This window comes from Panonychus citri, unplaced genomic scaffold, assembly GCF_014898815.1.
Source record: "Panonychus citri isolate SS breed McGregor unplaced genomic scaffold, ASM1489881v1 Contig00077, whole genome shotgun sequence".
NCBI lineage: Eukaryota > Metazoa > Arthropoda > Arachnida > Trombidiformes > Tetranychidae > Panonychus > Panonychus citri.
In genome coordinates this window covers 1,549,269-1,565,513 of record NW_026515482.1, presented here as the reverse complement: position 1 = coordinate 1,565,513, position 16,245 = coordinate 1,549,269, and the positions used below count along the sequence as shown (strand labels likewise).

The following is a 16,245-nucleotide window of genomic DNA, read 5'->3' as shown; positions in this document are numbered from 1 at the left end:
TTCTTTTTTATCAATTTTGTTCACCTTTCTTTTTTTTCTTTCTTCTTCCATTCTGTTCTCTGTCTATCTTTTAGATTCTTCTTTTTTTTTCTTTCATCATTCTAATAATCATCTCTTTCTATTTTGTGTGTTCTCTTTCTCTCTCTCTCTTTTTCTTCCTTGAAAGGCTCAGATAAAAAGCCACTTACGTACGTTAAAGATTACGTGCAACTTGCGTCTTTCTCCCTCCCCTGTCTGTCTTTTACTGTCTACATTTCATCATTTTTCTTTTTCTCTCTTTCTCTTTTTCAAATAATCAGCCTTTGCTTTTCCCTCTCTCTCCCTTTTAACTTCATTATCATCATCATCATCACCATCAACTCAACATCAATTCAACATCATCAAATCAGTCTCTCTCTCTCTAACATATTCTATTCTCTCTTGTTCTCTCTCTTTTCCTCCTTCTTTTTCTCCGTCTCTCTTTTTTTCTCTTCCAATCTCATTCTCTCTCCCTTCCTCCCTCCCTTTCTCCCTCGCACTATCTCTCTCTCTATCTCTTTATCGCTCTCTTTCTCTCCCTCTGATCTCTCGCTCTCTTCATGGTGGTGTTCATTTAAAAATCTACCATCATTCGCATAGGATTGTGATTAATAAGTGTCCGCGGCTCTTGAAATTTCTTTAGTCAGTCAGAATCTATCAAAGAGTAAACATTTGATTCGATCCTTAAATTCTATATTTAAAGTAACCCTCTCTCTCTCACCAAAGTAAATTCTTTTCTTTTTTTTTCTTCTCATTGTGGTTTTTTCCATATTCTTTTTTCCCTTCTCAATTTTTCTCTTTTCCTTTTTATCAAAATGTCACATTCATTTGAACTTTCCAAGATTGAATCTATCACCCGAGACCTAGTTTTAACTAATGATCAACTTGAAAAAGTCGCTTCCCTACTTTTAAATGAGTTCAACGAAGGACTTGGCAAGACAACCCACCCCAGTGCCTCAGTTAAAATGTTCCCCACTTATGTGCGTGACGTGCCTAATGGACGTGGTAAGTACGGTATGTCATCATTGCGATCTCTTTTTATTTGACCTTTGTTTTTCTCTTTCTTTTTCTTCTCTTTTCATTTTCTTCTCTTTGGTCTGTCTTTTTACTCTTGTTCTTTTCTATTCTACTCTATTCTATTTGGATTTACGTCTGTCTGCATGTCTGCCTGTTCATCTCTATCTATTTACCTCTTTCTGGCCTGTCTGTCTGTCTGTTGGTTCTCTTTCTATCTTTTTGCTCTCTCTTTCTCTCTTTTCCATCTTCACTCTCATTCTCTTATTCTCCCTTTCTCTTATCCTTGTGTTTTTCTCTTTTCCATGATTCCCCTTCTCCTCTCTGCCCTCTCACTTAAACCAAAAATCAAAATAAAAATCTAACAGAGGAAGGTAAATTTCTGGCCTTGGATCTTGGTGGAACTAACTTCAGAGTCCTTCTAATAGACATAAATGGTGACAAGTTTCAAATGGAAAATGAAATTTATGCTATTCCTCAAGAAATTATGCTTGGAACCGGCGAACAGGTTAGCATTATTTTCTCCTTGCCTTAACCTTGAAAAACCTTTTACTTTGGAATATTTAAATTTAATATTCTATTTTTATTCTTTTCTCTTTCCTTTTAATTCTCTCTCTGTAGTTATTTGATCATATTGCTTCCTGTCTTGCTCAATTCATCGAGAAACGTGAGATGAAAACTTGCCGGTTACCTCTTGGTTTTACCTTTAGTTTTCCCTGTATTCAAGAGGGTTTGATTCGTGCTAAACTTGTTCAATGGACGAAAGGTTTTAAATGTGCAGGAGTTGAAGGTAGAGATGTAGTCCAACTACTTCGAGATGCCATTAAACGGCGATCGGTAAGTTAAATCGCTTTGAGCTTTTTTTAATCTTAATTCTTTTCGCTTGCTCTCTATCTCTTTTTTTCTCTTTTTTCTTTTCTATTTGAGTATTATTTTCAATTCTTTTGCTCATTTTTTTTTTACAAAATAAAACAATCTATTTCTCGTCTTTTTTAGGACATTGACATTGATGTGATGGCAGTTGTCAATGACACCACTGGAACTCTAATGTCATGTGCCCATAAAAATCGTGAATGTAGGGTAGGACTTATTGTCGGCACTGGTACCAATGCTTGTTACATGGAAAATCTCGACAATGTTGAACTATGGAATGAGGAAGTAGACGATCCACGTCAAGTGATTGTCAACACAGAATGGGGAGCCTTTGGTGACAACGGAGTATTAGATTTCATCAGAACACAGTGGGATGAAGAAATCGACGTCAATTCACTCAATCCCGGAAAGCAATTGTAATTATTTAATATCCGCCGACCCTGATTTTCCCCTCCCCGTCACATATATATTATATCTCCTCCTCTTTTTTTATATTTTCCTTTTTCATCCTGTTACGTTATTAACCTGTTATTTTTTTCTTTACATTTTCTGTTAAACCTTTAGATTTGAAAAGATGATTTCAGGAATGTACATGGGTGAACTATGTCGAGTCATATTAGCTGACCTTACAAAGAGAGGACTAATTTTTGGCGGGGAAGGATCATCAAAACTGTTTACTCCCTGGGGTTTTAAAACTGCTTACATCTCGTTCATTGAAAGTGACTCTAAACACAGTTACACCGAAACAAGAAAAGCATTAGAAGAATTAGATCTAACCAACGTTTCAAATGAAGATTGTGAAGCTCTTAAACTTGTCTCAGCTAGAGTATCAACAAGAGCAGCTTACCTGGTCTCTGCAGCGGTGGCCACCATCCTCAACAAAATCCGCCGACCTCATACCACCGTAGGAGTTGATGGCTCCGTGTATCGTTATCATCCACATTTCCATGATTTAATGGAAAGAAAAATCGCCGACCTTGTTCATCCAGAGTACAAATTTGACCTAATGTTATCCGAAGACGGTAGCGGTAGAGGAGCAGCTCTAGTAGCCGCCGTGGCCGTACGTCAACCAACCAGGTAACCATCTCAAATAATCTATACAAAGCAGAAAATTTAACAACAAAATAAATCAATTCATATATATATATATAAATATAAGTGTATGTGCAGGAAACATCATCAACAAAAAAAAAAACAGGTCAATTTATCATTTTTCATGAGTGCGAATTCAACAAGAAAACAAAATTGCATCAAACGCGTTTAAAAAAAATCAACATAAAATGCTCATTGTGTTAGGAATCCATTTATATTATATTATCATCCATCAAAACTTTTTGAGTCATAATCACATATACCTACTTAGTTATATAGTTTGTAATTTGTATTTAAATGGTTTTATATTAAATGTTTATCTCTCTTTATCTTAATCCAACCATTTTAATCCACATTATACATAATATACATATAAACATAATTATAAACAATTTAAATCATGTCATTGTTTTTCTCGGGTCTTTTTTTCTGTAAAAATTAAACATCCAAAAAAAACCCACCTTCATCTCTCCCTCTCTCTAAGTCATTAAATCATCTCAATATTTTCTATCACTTAATTGTGTTGATTAATAAACCACAAAATAGTCAAAATTAAATTTTACTCTTTTCTGTGATTGGTTTTCTAAATCAACAATCAAATTTGATTGTTTTTTTCTGTTCAATTGTTATAACCTCGTGTTTGAATTTTTCTGTTTTTTTTATATATTTAAAAACTTTAAATTGTCATTGATTTTACATGAATAACAATTAAATGAAAATAAAGAACTTTGAAAAAAAAATAACATAACCAAAGTGTCAATCACGCGAATGTCAATGTTAAATGTTGTAATTAAATTTGTTTTTTTTTCCACAACAATTAAAGTTAATGACGATGACCTCGTGAACAGAATTAAAATATCTTGAGGGCAAGAATCATGATGATGAGAAAAATTTTCTATCTCTCTTGTAACAGACTCATCTTTTTTTTTATTCTCGATTAACATGATGATGGTTAAGGACAATCAATTAATTTCACTTAATCATCAATAAACCACAAGCTTGAATTTCATGATACATGAAATAAAAGAAAGAGAAAAAGAAAGGGGAAAAATGATGCCCATGAAATGAGAAAATTCTGGTTCTGTCTCTCTGAATATCGAACCAGAATTCAAATGATAACCTTCATCATCAATCAAGAAGATGAAAAAAAAGAGAGAGAGAAATTAAATTTCCGATTAGTTTTTGATTCGGTTTCAATTCCTATCTCATTTCGCTCTCTCTCTCTCTCTCTCTCTCTCTCTCTCTCTCTCTCTCTCTCTCTCTCTCTCTTCACCCTCTCTTGATGATGATGAAGATGAAGATAAGTGGATAAGGTGGGATGATTATCACAGGTAATGTCATGTGGAATTGAGAGAGAGTTACTGTAGACAGAGAGAAAGACAGAGAAGAGTAAATTGTAAACGTGTCTAAATAATTCTGAGAATTTGATTTGACAAATTTGAGAGAGTTTTGTTTTTTTCGACAGAAAAATAGAAAGAAAAGAAAGAGAAATTGATTATTTATTACCTCGAGTGTCTCTCTCTCTCTCTACTCTCTCACGTGTTAACGTGCTGATTGTGTCAAGTTGATTTAATTGCCATTCATTTATTAACTAAAATCACCAAAGTGTCAATTGGTTCACAAATAATATAATTAATAAGTTTTTTCCATAGGAGATGAAAAAAGTTACAACAATCAAAACAATTAAGACAATTAAGAGGTGGAAAAATTTGGGAGAAAATTTTAACCATAACAATTAATTATTTCTCAGATTGTTGACTTGTTGATTGCTGTTAATGAGTAAACAGCAATCAATTGGTTGTGTGATTAATCAATGAATCAGATTTTCAGATCAATCAAATTTAAATGAAGAAAATTTGATCAACTCTTTTTTATTTTCATTAATATCATTCAACTTTTATCAAATTATCAATCAAATAATCAACACATTTAATTGTAACAATTTAATTTTACAATTTTTGCTCTTAATCAACGGTTTTGATTGAGACTTTATTTGAGAGCAAAATTTGTAACAATTTAACAGTTGATTGTTTGATTATTGATTTGTATTCAAATTTGCTGGTCTGCTCTTTGATTACCTGTGGGTGTATGTAAATGATTTGATGTTACAATTAGTTAATTCAGTTGTAACAATCAAACAAGGAAAAAGGATACAATTTAGGATTATTAGTTTACAAGTTAATCGACAATTAATTATTACTTGATTATAACAATTTAATAAATTTCTTCCGGTAACAATGAGTGAAAGATGATTAAAAAAAAGTCAAGGATTCAATTGGAATCATTAATTAATTGTTGTTGGCGGTTTTTTTTAATTGCTACTTAATTGTTAATGATACAAGTAAATTTTTCCGATTACAATTAATAAATAGTTGTATGTATTAATAGCAGTGTCAAGTAGTTTAGTATGATTAAAGTTAATTGTGATTACCAAATAACAAATCAGATCAGTCATGAGAAAGTTGATTGTTAATTAAAAATAGAAACACTTGTAACAATTAAATTAATTGTGAATCATGTGAATTGATTTAGATTAGTAATTATTTTCTCCCTGTCCTCATTCATCAATATGATTAACTTAATTGTTGACAGTAAATAATACATTCAATGGTAACTGATTGTTATTGTTTTTGCCAAATGTTCACAATTCACCTTGACAATTAAAGTTGATTGTGAAAATTAATTTCTACTTTTAAACAATTTAAAGTTAAATCAGTTGGTTTTTGTTTCTCTCAATCATTTATTATAATTGCTTATTGATTAGTTATTTATTTTTTTTTGCTCTTTGAGGTTGATTAGTTGATTGTTGTCTTGTTTGTTTAATTGTTTATGTTTAATTATCATGCTAATTGTTTACATAGACTTAAATTGATGATCTAAGAGATAATAGTTTGTAAATAGTGATTAACTGTTGATCATTGATTAAAAAAGAGATAGAAAATTTTTAGAAACAATTTAAGAGGTTGAATTATTATTAAGACAGACAGTTAATTGTTGATTGTTAATTATTAGGTAAAAAGATTCTGTCATTTAATTGAAAACTTTTTCTTTTCTACAATTAGATTGTAATTGATTCGCAAGGTAAAACAATTAGTTAATTAAATTTTCTCTTCGCTCTTCCAACACAATCAAGAGAATCAGTGAAAAAAAAAAGATTACAATTAAATTGTAATCGTTGTGAAAGTTAATCATCTTCAGTAGTTAATTGTGATCAAGATTAAAGGGGTGACCTTAAAGATTTAATCATTGTAACAATTAATGTTTCCTGATCTTGGCTTAACTCCAACAATTAAGATATAAATCATTGGCAAATTATAATCGATTTTACAATTAACTCTTTTTCTAATTGTTTACTAATCATCGGAAATGATTAACATCTCAATCTATCTTTAACTCTTAATTGTTTCCTTAATTGTTTCTTGATAAACTCTCTCCTTGGATAATTAATTGTATCATGATGACAATGAACTATTAATACAATTAACAAACAATCAATTGATTCCCAATGTTTTAGCTTTTTAATTGTTAACAAAATTACAATTCAATATATTTTTTTTTTCCTGATAATGTTAATTATATGACAAAAATAATAAGTATCATTAACTATATAAATTTATATATATCTGAATGAAACAACAATTTAAGTTGGATAATTAAATTTTACAATTTATAAATTATCGGCTATGAAAGTTATTGCTTTTTCCTCTGGTGTATATCTTAAACCTTTTTCATTGTAATTTAGTAGCAATTAACAATGATTGTGTTGAATGAACGGAATGATGATGCTGATCATTGATTGCAAAGAGAAATCAAGTGATTTAATTTAAATGGTTCCGGTGATTAAACGTTTTTGATTGTTGTCATTTTCACTGTCATCAATTTTATCGTCGTCGTCGTCGTTGTCTGAGTGATAGTTTCGTAATTGCCAGTTAATTTTGTCACAATTGAATTAAACTAACAATTGATCATCGGGCTTGCGGATAAAAATACCATTTGATTGTAACAAAGTGTATTAATATATAAAAAAAAATTGTTCATCCTCGTGAGGTGTTGATGAATAATTAATCTCTGTAAAAAAACAATGTTGAATGTCAATGTATGAGGATGATAATGATGATGATGAAGATGAAGATGATGATGATGAATGAATTTGAATCCTTTCCATTTTCTCCTCGTTTCTTGGTTTCCAATTACAAGTGAGTATACAACCAATTTAAAATACACAGTAACAATTAGAGAATGACAGAGATAGAGAGAGAGAGAGAGAGAGAGAGAGAGAGAGAGAGAGAGAGAGAGAGAGAGAGAGAGATATTTACAATTAGGTTGACAGGAAACCGAGTTGAAGGTTAGAAAAAATATTCGAAGGTAAGAAAAGAAAAGATTAGGAGGAAATTGTTTCAGAAGATGAAGATAAGTAAGAAGAAAGAAAGAGAGAGAGAGAGAAGAGAGAGAGAGAGAGAGAGAGAGAGAGAGAGAGAGAGAGAGAGAGAGAGAGAGAGAGAGATGGAAGATAATGTAGAGTAGAATTTAGCTCTCGAGAAAATGATTGATACTAATTATACATTTAAACTAATTAAACTGTCAATTGTTCTCATGTTTCTGTTTCAATGACAAAACTTTCATTGACATGGCCTTGCTTAGAGTAGTCATTACCACCACCACCTCTACTTTTACCACCACGTCCACTGGTGTTAATTTCACCACGATTAAAGGTTGTCGTTGAAAAGTTTACATCAATTGGATCTGATGTTGAACCATAATTAGGTGTTGTTATACTTTGAAGAGAGGGTGATGATGATGATGTTGTATTGGTTGTCATTGATGATGACATTGTGGCTGTTGATGATTTACCATTGGATGAAGGTGGTGATTTAAATGGTGATCCATTGATTGTTGGTGAGGTTGAATTTAATTGAAAATGATTGGCTATTGCTTGGTCAACATACTCTTTCATCATAGCACTTTTAGAGGGTGACTTTGATTTACTGTTTCCATCTTTACCTGATTTAAGGTAATTAATGGCATTTGTACTGAAATGTGACTTCTTTAGGCATCTAGATGATTTATTATTTCCGTCGGTAATACCGTTAATTGTATTTGGACGTTTACGATTTGATTTATGGGGTAGTGCGTATCTCAGTTTCTCCCAGAACCATTTTTCACCCCAAACAAGATAAGTTTTCGTGGTCAACAGGAAGATTAACTCTTTGTCCATCTCCTCTCGAGGTGGTAATTCACCTCGAACGATAACAATTAACCGATCAATTTTATCTTCTAACATTTGATAATATGCTGTATGAAATTCAACTTGAAACCAAATCGATGCGATGAAATCTTTTGATAAAATGATAATTGTTCGTCGTGAATTTTGAACAGAGTTAACAATATTCCAAGAGATTAAATTACCCGGAAGCCAATCACGTTCATGTATACAGAGTTTGAAATATTGTGTTGGGTCATCAGGTTCCGAGTTATTAATTGTAATATCACCTTCAGAATAATTACCTGAACCACCACCGCTTGTAGGATTATTAATTGATCTTGAATGGTTATTAGAACGATAATTTCGTGAACCATTATCAGAATCATTGTAAATCGATGAGGAAATATAAGATTTGTCCACAGTTTTAATGTCCGGTCCAACATCGGGTACGATTGTATCATAATTACCCTCATGGATTGAAGGTAAACCTGATTGTGATTGTAAATAGCAAATTGATGTATTTGATATTGTACTTGGTTCTTCAAGTTTCTCAATTAATTGCATAACAATATCACGATCAGCACTTGAATAGGAAACAAATGCATCGTAAATTTTATCTTCATCAATATCATCTTCATGGAAATGTAGGCAAACAAATATTGGATTCAGATGAATATAAAAAAAGGCCAATACTGTTTGCTTGTTTCGATAATATAAAATGGAAACCAATAGTAGGCAAAGTGCCAAAGAGACACAAATAGCTGTCATGGTAAGTAGAACGGTTTGATCCAAGGTTGCCAATTGTGGACATAAAATTGAATCAGGTATGTTAATCAAGGCTGAATTTGAATTGTAATTAACTGTTTCGCAATTAATATCGGCTATATCACCGATAATACGGTAATTGCCTGTTAACCATGATTTAAATTCCCTCATTTGGCAGAAAAATTTATCTCCAGAAGTAGTCATCTCTTCGGGTGTACAATTGTACGGATTGTTACCTAAATAAAGCTTTAAATATTTAGGTAATTGTGATGAGTGTAAATCGACAGCGTTATTGTTGTTGTTGGTGGTGGTGGTTGTGGTCAATGGATTTTTATTACCACCATTGTCTGAATTTGTTGATTGTGTAGAGGAAGAGGAAGATGATGATGATGAGGTACCAGTGTTACTAATTGTTTGATTATTAATTGCTACGGATGTTTGTAGTTCACGTAATTCGTCCAGAAATTCAATGGGAATTGAATGAATATTATTATTACGTAAAGAGATTAGACTAACAATGGCAGCTTTTGGTGGACTAGAAGATTGAAATGATGAGACAGGCGAAGATAATGAAGATGAAGATGATGATGATGGTGATGAGGGTAAATCAGAAATATCTTTTCCTTGGTCTGATTCAGTTGATTCATGATTTGCTTCATTGATTGGGTAAGTAGCCAATTTAAGCAGTTTAACCAATGAATTTGGTATTCTGTCAATTGAATTGTTATCAAAATAAAGTTCAAATGATATTGGTGAGGTGGGGAATCTTTTCCGGGACAAGGTTGAACTTGCTGTTGATGGTGATGATGATGATGATGATGATGATGATCCGGATACTGTTGTTGGTGATAATGGTAAAGAGGATAAAGATTTCATTGAAATTAATCTTTCCAGTGGCTGTAAATCCTTAATCCGATTATTTTGCATTTTCAGAGTAACAGCCTTAATTGGTGTTCCTGATTTAATACCAGGTAGACTTAAATTTTGAAAATTGTCAATATTTACTGTCTCCTTTGGGATAAGGGTTAAATTTTTTGATTGACAATCAATTATCATCCTTTCATCTTGAGCTCGGAACCAACAATTACAGGAAGATGGGCAAACTTTGGTCTTAACAATTGGACAAGTTAAATCAATTGTGTTTAACTCGTAAAATGATTTACCAGCCAAAGTTAATGGTGATGAACATTTTAAATTGTCCGAGGAAATGTCAAATGAAACCTTTTCAACGAGACTATCATATTTAGCCGAGGTACTTGATCGAGTGTATTTAAGTAATGGAAACAGATTACAATCACAATTAAATGGATTCCCTGAGATGAATACTTTAACCTCCGAGGAATCAGTTGAATCAGCGTAGGCTTTGTTTGTATCCAAAATTTCAATGAAAAGTTTCTCATTAATTAGAATTGCATCCATGTTAATTGTTGATATTTGATTGTCTCTCAAGTCAAGGATAATTTTTGATTTAGTTGAATAGAAAATTGGAATTTTAACTTGACCAATTAACTTGTTTGATGATAAGTTAATCTCTTCAATTTCTAAATGAAGATTCCATTGGATTGAATTAAATTCACGATTAAAGTTGGTTAAATTGTTATGGGAAAGGTTAATCTTTTTCAGGTAAGTTCCAAGTCCAAAAGGTATTTTACTTTCACCAGGATTAACTGAGATTAACTGATTTCGAGACAGATCAAGAACTTCCAGATTGGATAAGGTGTAAAAGATATTATTGTTAATTGTGTGTAAATTATTATTACCAATATTTAGAGAGCGTAAATTTTTTAAATGATATAACAGCTTATCAGGAATAAAGGATAAATCATTGTTGTAAAAATTTAGGTTAACCAGATTTGATGAATTTTCGTTAAAAATTTCAGCATCAATTGTCTTAATCCGATTATTTGAAACATCGAGAGTGGTCAGTTTAGGATTACCGGAAAATAGATGAATCTGAGTTAAATTGGTGAGTAAATTTCCTTTGAGTTCAATTTTTTCCAAATTACTTGCGTAGGAGAAAAATTTAGCCGGATTAATGGTAAATTTGTTTAAATTACAATCGTTAATTGTTATATCTCTTAAATTGTGTAAACCTTTCAAAAGATCAACAGGTAAAAGTGATAACTCTCGATTAGAGCTTAAATCAAGAGAGGTAAGTAAAGGTGTAGAGGTGAAGAGATTCAATGGTAAAGTGATGAAATTGTTTCCTTTGATTCTTAATTGTTTCAATTTACTTGTATCCTTGAGAAGTGAATCAGGTAATAATTGAATCTTATTGCTAAATAGGTCAAGGACTTCCAGCTCTTTGAGATTCGTAAATGCAAATGGATGAAGAGATTCAATTGAGTTTCTCATCAGGTAAAGACGTTTCAATTTTCGTCCTGAACCTGAGAAAAGGTTCTCAGGTATATGAGTAAGTATATTTGAACGAAGATCTAATTGTTCCAGGTTATTTAAATTGTTTAAAAGGGTTTTCAATATAATTGCATTGTCCGTTGATTTGGTGACCAGAAAATTATAGAGTACAAGTGACTTTAAAATGGGAAAATAGGAACCAAAACTAAAATCAATTGGGTTAGACAATCGATATTGAAATGATGATTGAGATTCTTGATGACCAATACCGCTAATGGGTACAAGAGATGATTTATCAGCTGATAGATCGCCAATCTCAGGTTTGAGAGAGTCGTAAGGTAAGGAGATTGAAGGAGTGGTGGGTAGTGACAAAGGTTTGGTATCGGCTGATCCGAGGCCACTGGTGGGTGAAAATGCGGATAAAGTTGATGATTTATGGATAATCTCATCTTTAGGTTGACTCTCAATCCTTTTATCTGGGCTGATATTATGATTATTATCATGATTGTTTACATTCATTTCAATAAACTCTTTCGCTTTGGGTTGCTTATTATTATCATGATTATTATGATTACTGTTAACAGGTAATTTAGACAATTGAATGGGTGATGTTGTCGGTTTTTTTGTTGTGGTAGTCATTGTAAGTGATGATGATGAAGCTCCTGGTGTTATTGTTGTTTCTGAAACAGTTAAAGGTACTTTTGTTACTATTGTTGATGATGAAATTGTTGGTTTCATTGTTGGCAAAACTGTTAATCCTGCTGGCAGGTCAAAATCTATTGAACCAGATGATGGTGGCGGTGATGATGATGATGATGATGATGATGGCGATAACGACGAGGATGATGACGCTGATGATAATACAACTGGTGATGTAGACAATGATTGGCCAAAATTTGGATTAACGGTAACTTTTCGTTCATCATTATTAGTGAAATATTTTGAATCGCCATCAAATTTTTCACTAATATTCAATCGTGAACCAAATGAACGTTTAAATCGACGGCCAATTCTTGAGGCACCTCTTCCTCTCTCCTCAAATCCACCAAGTGTTAACCTTTCACTATTAACACCACCAGCAGAACCAGTGTTGGTGCTGGTTGGTGTTATGGGAATTGAGATAATATAATTCTCAAGAGTTAATTGCTCCAAACGGTCAAGACCATGAAATAGGTGTTTCAATTGTTTAACATCAATTTTAATTGGAGTCACACGCCTCAACTCTAATGAACGGATACCTTTAACCTTACTGTTTCTCCCTGTTGTCAGTACATCAGGATCACTGCCACTCCCAATATCATCTGAACCACCGCCTTGTTGTGAATTACCATTGCCACGGTTTGGTTGGTTTTTATTAACAACAGATTCTTTATTATTTAACCCAACCGATGTCCGATGAAAGATCAGATTGAAAGGCACTGTTGGCAACGAACAGTTGATCACACGGAAAGAGTCAATTTCATTGACTCCGAAACCTATTCAACCAGAAGAAGAGAAAAGAAGTGGAAAAAAAGAGAGAAAATCAGTCATTTGGTGTTGATGATTATCATAAAAGAAGAAGAAGAGTAAATGTTGCAAGAAGAAGAAAAAGAAATAGAGAGAGAGAGAAAAGGAGAGAATATCTAATTGATGTAGAAGAAAAAAATTCTACATCTCATCAAGTTTCAAAAAGCGAATAGAATTTGATGATTGAGAGAACTTTTTTTTTTCTTTTCTCTTGTTGTTAAAGGGTAAACATAGAATCTCTTTGGTTTCTTCTTACAATAGATTAAATTGTAAAATTCTGTCTGGGAGTTAATTAGATTTACAATTAGATTGGATCAGTTTGAAAATCAAATTACAAATTAAGTTAACATTTGATCATTAAGGTTGACCTGATATATGATTGACATTTCCGAGCAAATGGAAAGTAAATAATGAGAAAAGAGAGAGAGAAAAATGATGAATCCATCAAGAAGAAGATATTTCATCATTTGGTCTACCATTTTGATAATCATCATCATCAGAATCTCATCATCATGAAAATTACTGTCATCACACCTCATTAATGGTTCAATTTTCTTCATGGAACTTGTTATTAGATGATTTTGATTATTTGTTCACCCTTTTTACCAATGAAAAGATAATCATAATCATCATCAAATTTAATCACACAAACGATTCAATTTATTCTGAATGAGAGTTACAATATAAATATTATTTTTTTTACTCTCTCTCTCTCTCCTTTACCTGTTCAACTATTTACTTATCAGGTAATAGACATTTATTGTGATTGGCTTGATTGTAATTATCTGACTTGCTCATTATTATTATTGTTATTGTTATTATTTCAATTCCCTTTCAGAATCAAGTTGTGAGATTAACAATAAACCAAACAAACAACAACAACAACAACAATAATAATAATCATCATCATCATGATTGAAGTAACAAGGTTTTACCAGGGTAAGTTAAACCAACAACCGTAACATCAACATAACGGCAAGAATTTGAAACTGAATTGAAAGTTGTGATTTTTCACCATTGAAACATTAATCTCACTTAATCGATCGACTGAAATCAATGGTGATTTCCAATCAATCCTCTTAACTTACCTTGAAACATTGCAGGTTGAAATTCAGGTGAACTATCATAACAGTTGATCTCAATATAACGGGAGACCACATATTTGATAATAAAGGCAATTGGTAACGCTGAATATTGAACTGTTTCAGAATCTACAGTAGATTCTGAGCTTTCATCGTTTGGTTCAGTTAAAGAATATTCCTGATAACAAAGAATTTCCCATGATGGTGCTGATTCCCTTGTTTCAGTGGTACAATCACAGACAATTTTAGATGATGAAGAAGATGATGATGATAAAGGTGAAACTGTTGATGTTGATGTTGTTGTTGTTGTTGTTGCTATAGATGATGATGGTAATAGAAGTGAATTTGTTGTTCCCTTTGTTAATCCCGATTTAACTGTTAAAGATGAACGTAGTTCAATCGGTGGACATATATTATAACAATTGATTATCCTAATTAATATGAATAAAAAATTAAAAACAAAGGTAATAACCATATTAATAAAAAGGTAAAATCTTTTTTTCTTGTCACATTATGTGATGGATTAACTTGATACTCAAGGAGTGACACCAATACAATTACAGGTAATTTTTATTTCCCTTCTTCCTCACCACTGAGAGATGGCGCTTCGAATGTTACATTTTTTTCAGAATTTCGACTCAGCGACATCTATCGGTGGAAATGATAACCTTTCTTATGATTAGAATTTCAAATTGACCAAAATTTGGACAATTAGTTGATTGTCTGGAATTTACTTGTTATCCGTTTGATGGGTAATAGTTAATTGGACTTTGGTGATCTTGTTTAATCTTTAATTGTAATAGGAAGTTTTCATGAACGCAATTGTGTTTTGCTTCGGGATGATTAGTTAATTGTTGTCGTTGTTGTTAATTAGTTGGAGGTGGTGGTGGTTAATAGATTAATCATTTTGTTTTTGTTTTAATTGATATTATGTTATGTTTAAGTGGGAGTAAATTAACTAATTGTTTGAGGTGATTTGTTAGTTTTCATTTATGGTAAATTGTCACAATTAGTTTGATTGATTAGTAAATTGTTATTGAGTTTTTGTTTATTATTATTGTTGATTGAATTGTTTCATATTAAGTATCAATTTGATGATTTGAATTGTTTGTATTGATTGTTGATTTTGTTTCTCATCATTATGGTTGATTGTAATTAAATCAATGTTTGTATTATGATGATCAATCAACAATTAATGGTAATGAAATTTTTTCACTCACAGTGAAAGTTATGGTTAGTGAACTTTATCAACGTAATCATAAAGTTAAATCAATTCAGTTGAATAACTCTAATTGTTGATTATAGTTAACTGATTGTTTTGTATTAATTGTTTAATTTTTTGAGAGAAAACTAAAGTTAATTGTTGTTTTTGCAACCAAAATCAATCGGTAAACGTTGTTGATTTATTTTCCATGTATTTTCATGGTTGGATTATCAAAACTTTTCTAATTGTCAACAATCAACAAAAAAATTCACTGCAATTTACTAATTACTTTTTTCTCTCAAAATTTACTTCCTACTAAATATTAGCAGCAATTGATTAAGATTGTTAATTGTTGACCTTTTTTTCATGGTTAACAAATTGTTGTTGTTGTTGAAGCAAATAAAAAAACAAAATAATTTTGTCAACAAATTAACATTACAATTTGATTAACAGTCACAATCAATTACACAATTAATTTGATTTAAAGTGATGATTAAATTTCAATGTTAACCAATAAGAAACAAAATTGCGACCACGAAAATTAATCTAATTACTTTTGAACAACTTACAATTAACTGATCATAATTTTCATTATTTAAATTTAAGTCAATCAAGACAATCATTTAGACTGATTAACCTAATTTCAAGTTAATTGTCTATTTGGTTGCAACTAAATTAGTGAACAATAAGTTGCAATTATTAATTTAGTTTGTTTAATTGCACTGGTTAACAAATTGTTAGATTTATATTATAAATCAATGTTATTGTTTACCAACCAAGATAATTACACACCAATAGCAATTCAAATTGTTGATCAATATACACTTAACAATTAGTGGAGATATAATTTAATTGTTCATTAATTCATATCTTTTGTTTTAGGACAATTAATTATAAACAATTTGAATACCAAAGTTGATTAGTTTATCAAAATATTAGAGACAAGGTTTTGTTAATTGTTGTTGTTGTTGATTAATAATAACATCAAATTATCATCATTAATGATTAAGGTTTTGATTGTCAAAAAGTAATGACAATTCAGATTGGGTGAAATGATTTTCTAATTGTCATCATTTTATTTTGCAGGCAATTAACTTAATTATAAATGGTTAATCATTAATATTAGACTGATT

General features: G+C 31.3%; 2 protein-coding genes across 3 annotated transcripts; one reads left to right on the top strand and one right to left on the bottom strand.

Moving 5' to 3' along the window:
- The first annotated feature begins 571 nt into the window (after window positions 1-571).
- LOC128387184 (hexokinase-2-like) lies at window positions 572-3,332 on the top strand. Of its 2 annotated transcripts, none has more exons than XM_053346363.1 (5): window positions 572-1,032; window positions 1,401-1,540; window positions 1,654-1,869; window positions 2,029-2,321; window positions 2,470-3,332. In XM_053346363.1, exons 1-5 carry the CDS (start codon window positions 834-836, stop codon window positions 2,984-2,986), a joined length of 1,365 nt encoding a protein of 454 aa, XP_053202338.1. In that variant the 5' UTR covers window positions 572-833; the 3' UTR covers window positions 2,987-3,332. The 2 variants fall into 2 exon arrangements, with proteins under 2 accessions (XP_053202338.1, XP_053202339.1); XM_053346364.1 differs by having other exon boundaries at window positions 575-1,023.
- Window positions 3,333-7,439: 4,107 nt separating this feature from the next.
- LOC128387182 (uncharacterized) lies at window positions 7,440-14,467 on the bottom strand. The gene is made up of 2 exons (XM_053346361.1): window positions 13,915-14,467; window positions 7,440-12,795 (listed from the first exon to the last, which is right to left on the bottom strand). Exons 1-2 carry the CDS (start codon window positions 14,381-14,383, stop codon window positions 7,589-7,591), a joined length of 5,676 nt encoding a protein of 1,891 aa, XP_053202336.1. The 5' UTR covers window positions 14,384-14,467; the 3' UTR covers window positions 7,440-7,588.
- Between the last annotated feature and the right edge of the window lie 1,778 nt (window positions 14,468-16,245).

What these genes read in the sequence shown, in the direction of transcription:
- LOC128387184 (XM_053346363.1), top strand. Translation starts at nt 834, where the DNA reads ATGTCACATTCATTTGAACTTTCCAAGATTGAATCTATCACCCGAGAC. An exon ending in TGCTTGGAACCGGCGAACAG is followed by an intron (nt 1,541 to 1,653) that starts GTTAGCATTATT and finishes CTCTCTCTGTAG; the next exon opens with TTATTTGATCATATTGCTTC. An exon ending in ATGCCATTAAACGGCGATCG is followed by an intron (nt 1,870 to 2,028) that starts GTAAGTTAAATC and finishes CGTCTTTTTTAG; the next exon opens with GACATTGACATTGATGTGAT.
- LOC128387182 (XM_053346361.1), bottom strand. Translation starts at nt 14,383, where the DNA reads ATGGTTATTACCTTTGTTTTTAATTTTTTATTCATATTAATTAGGATA. An exon ending in TCAACCTGCAATGTTTCAAG is followed by an intron (nt 12,796 to 13,914) that starts GTAAGTTAAGAG and finishes CTGGTTGAATAG; the next exon opens with GTTTCGGAGTCAATGAAATT.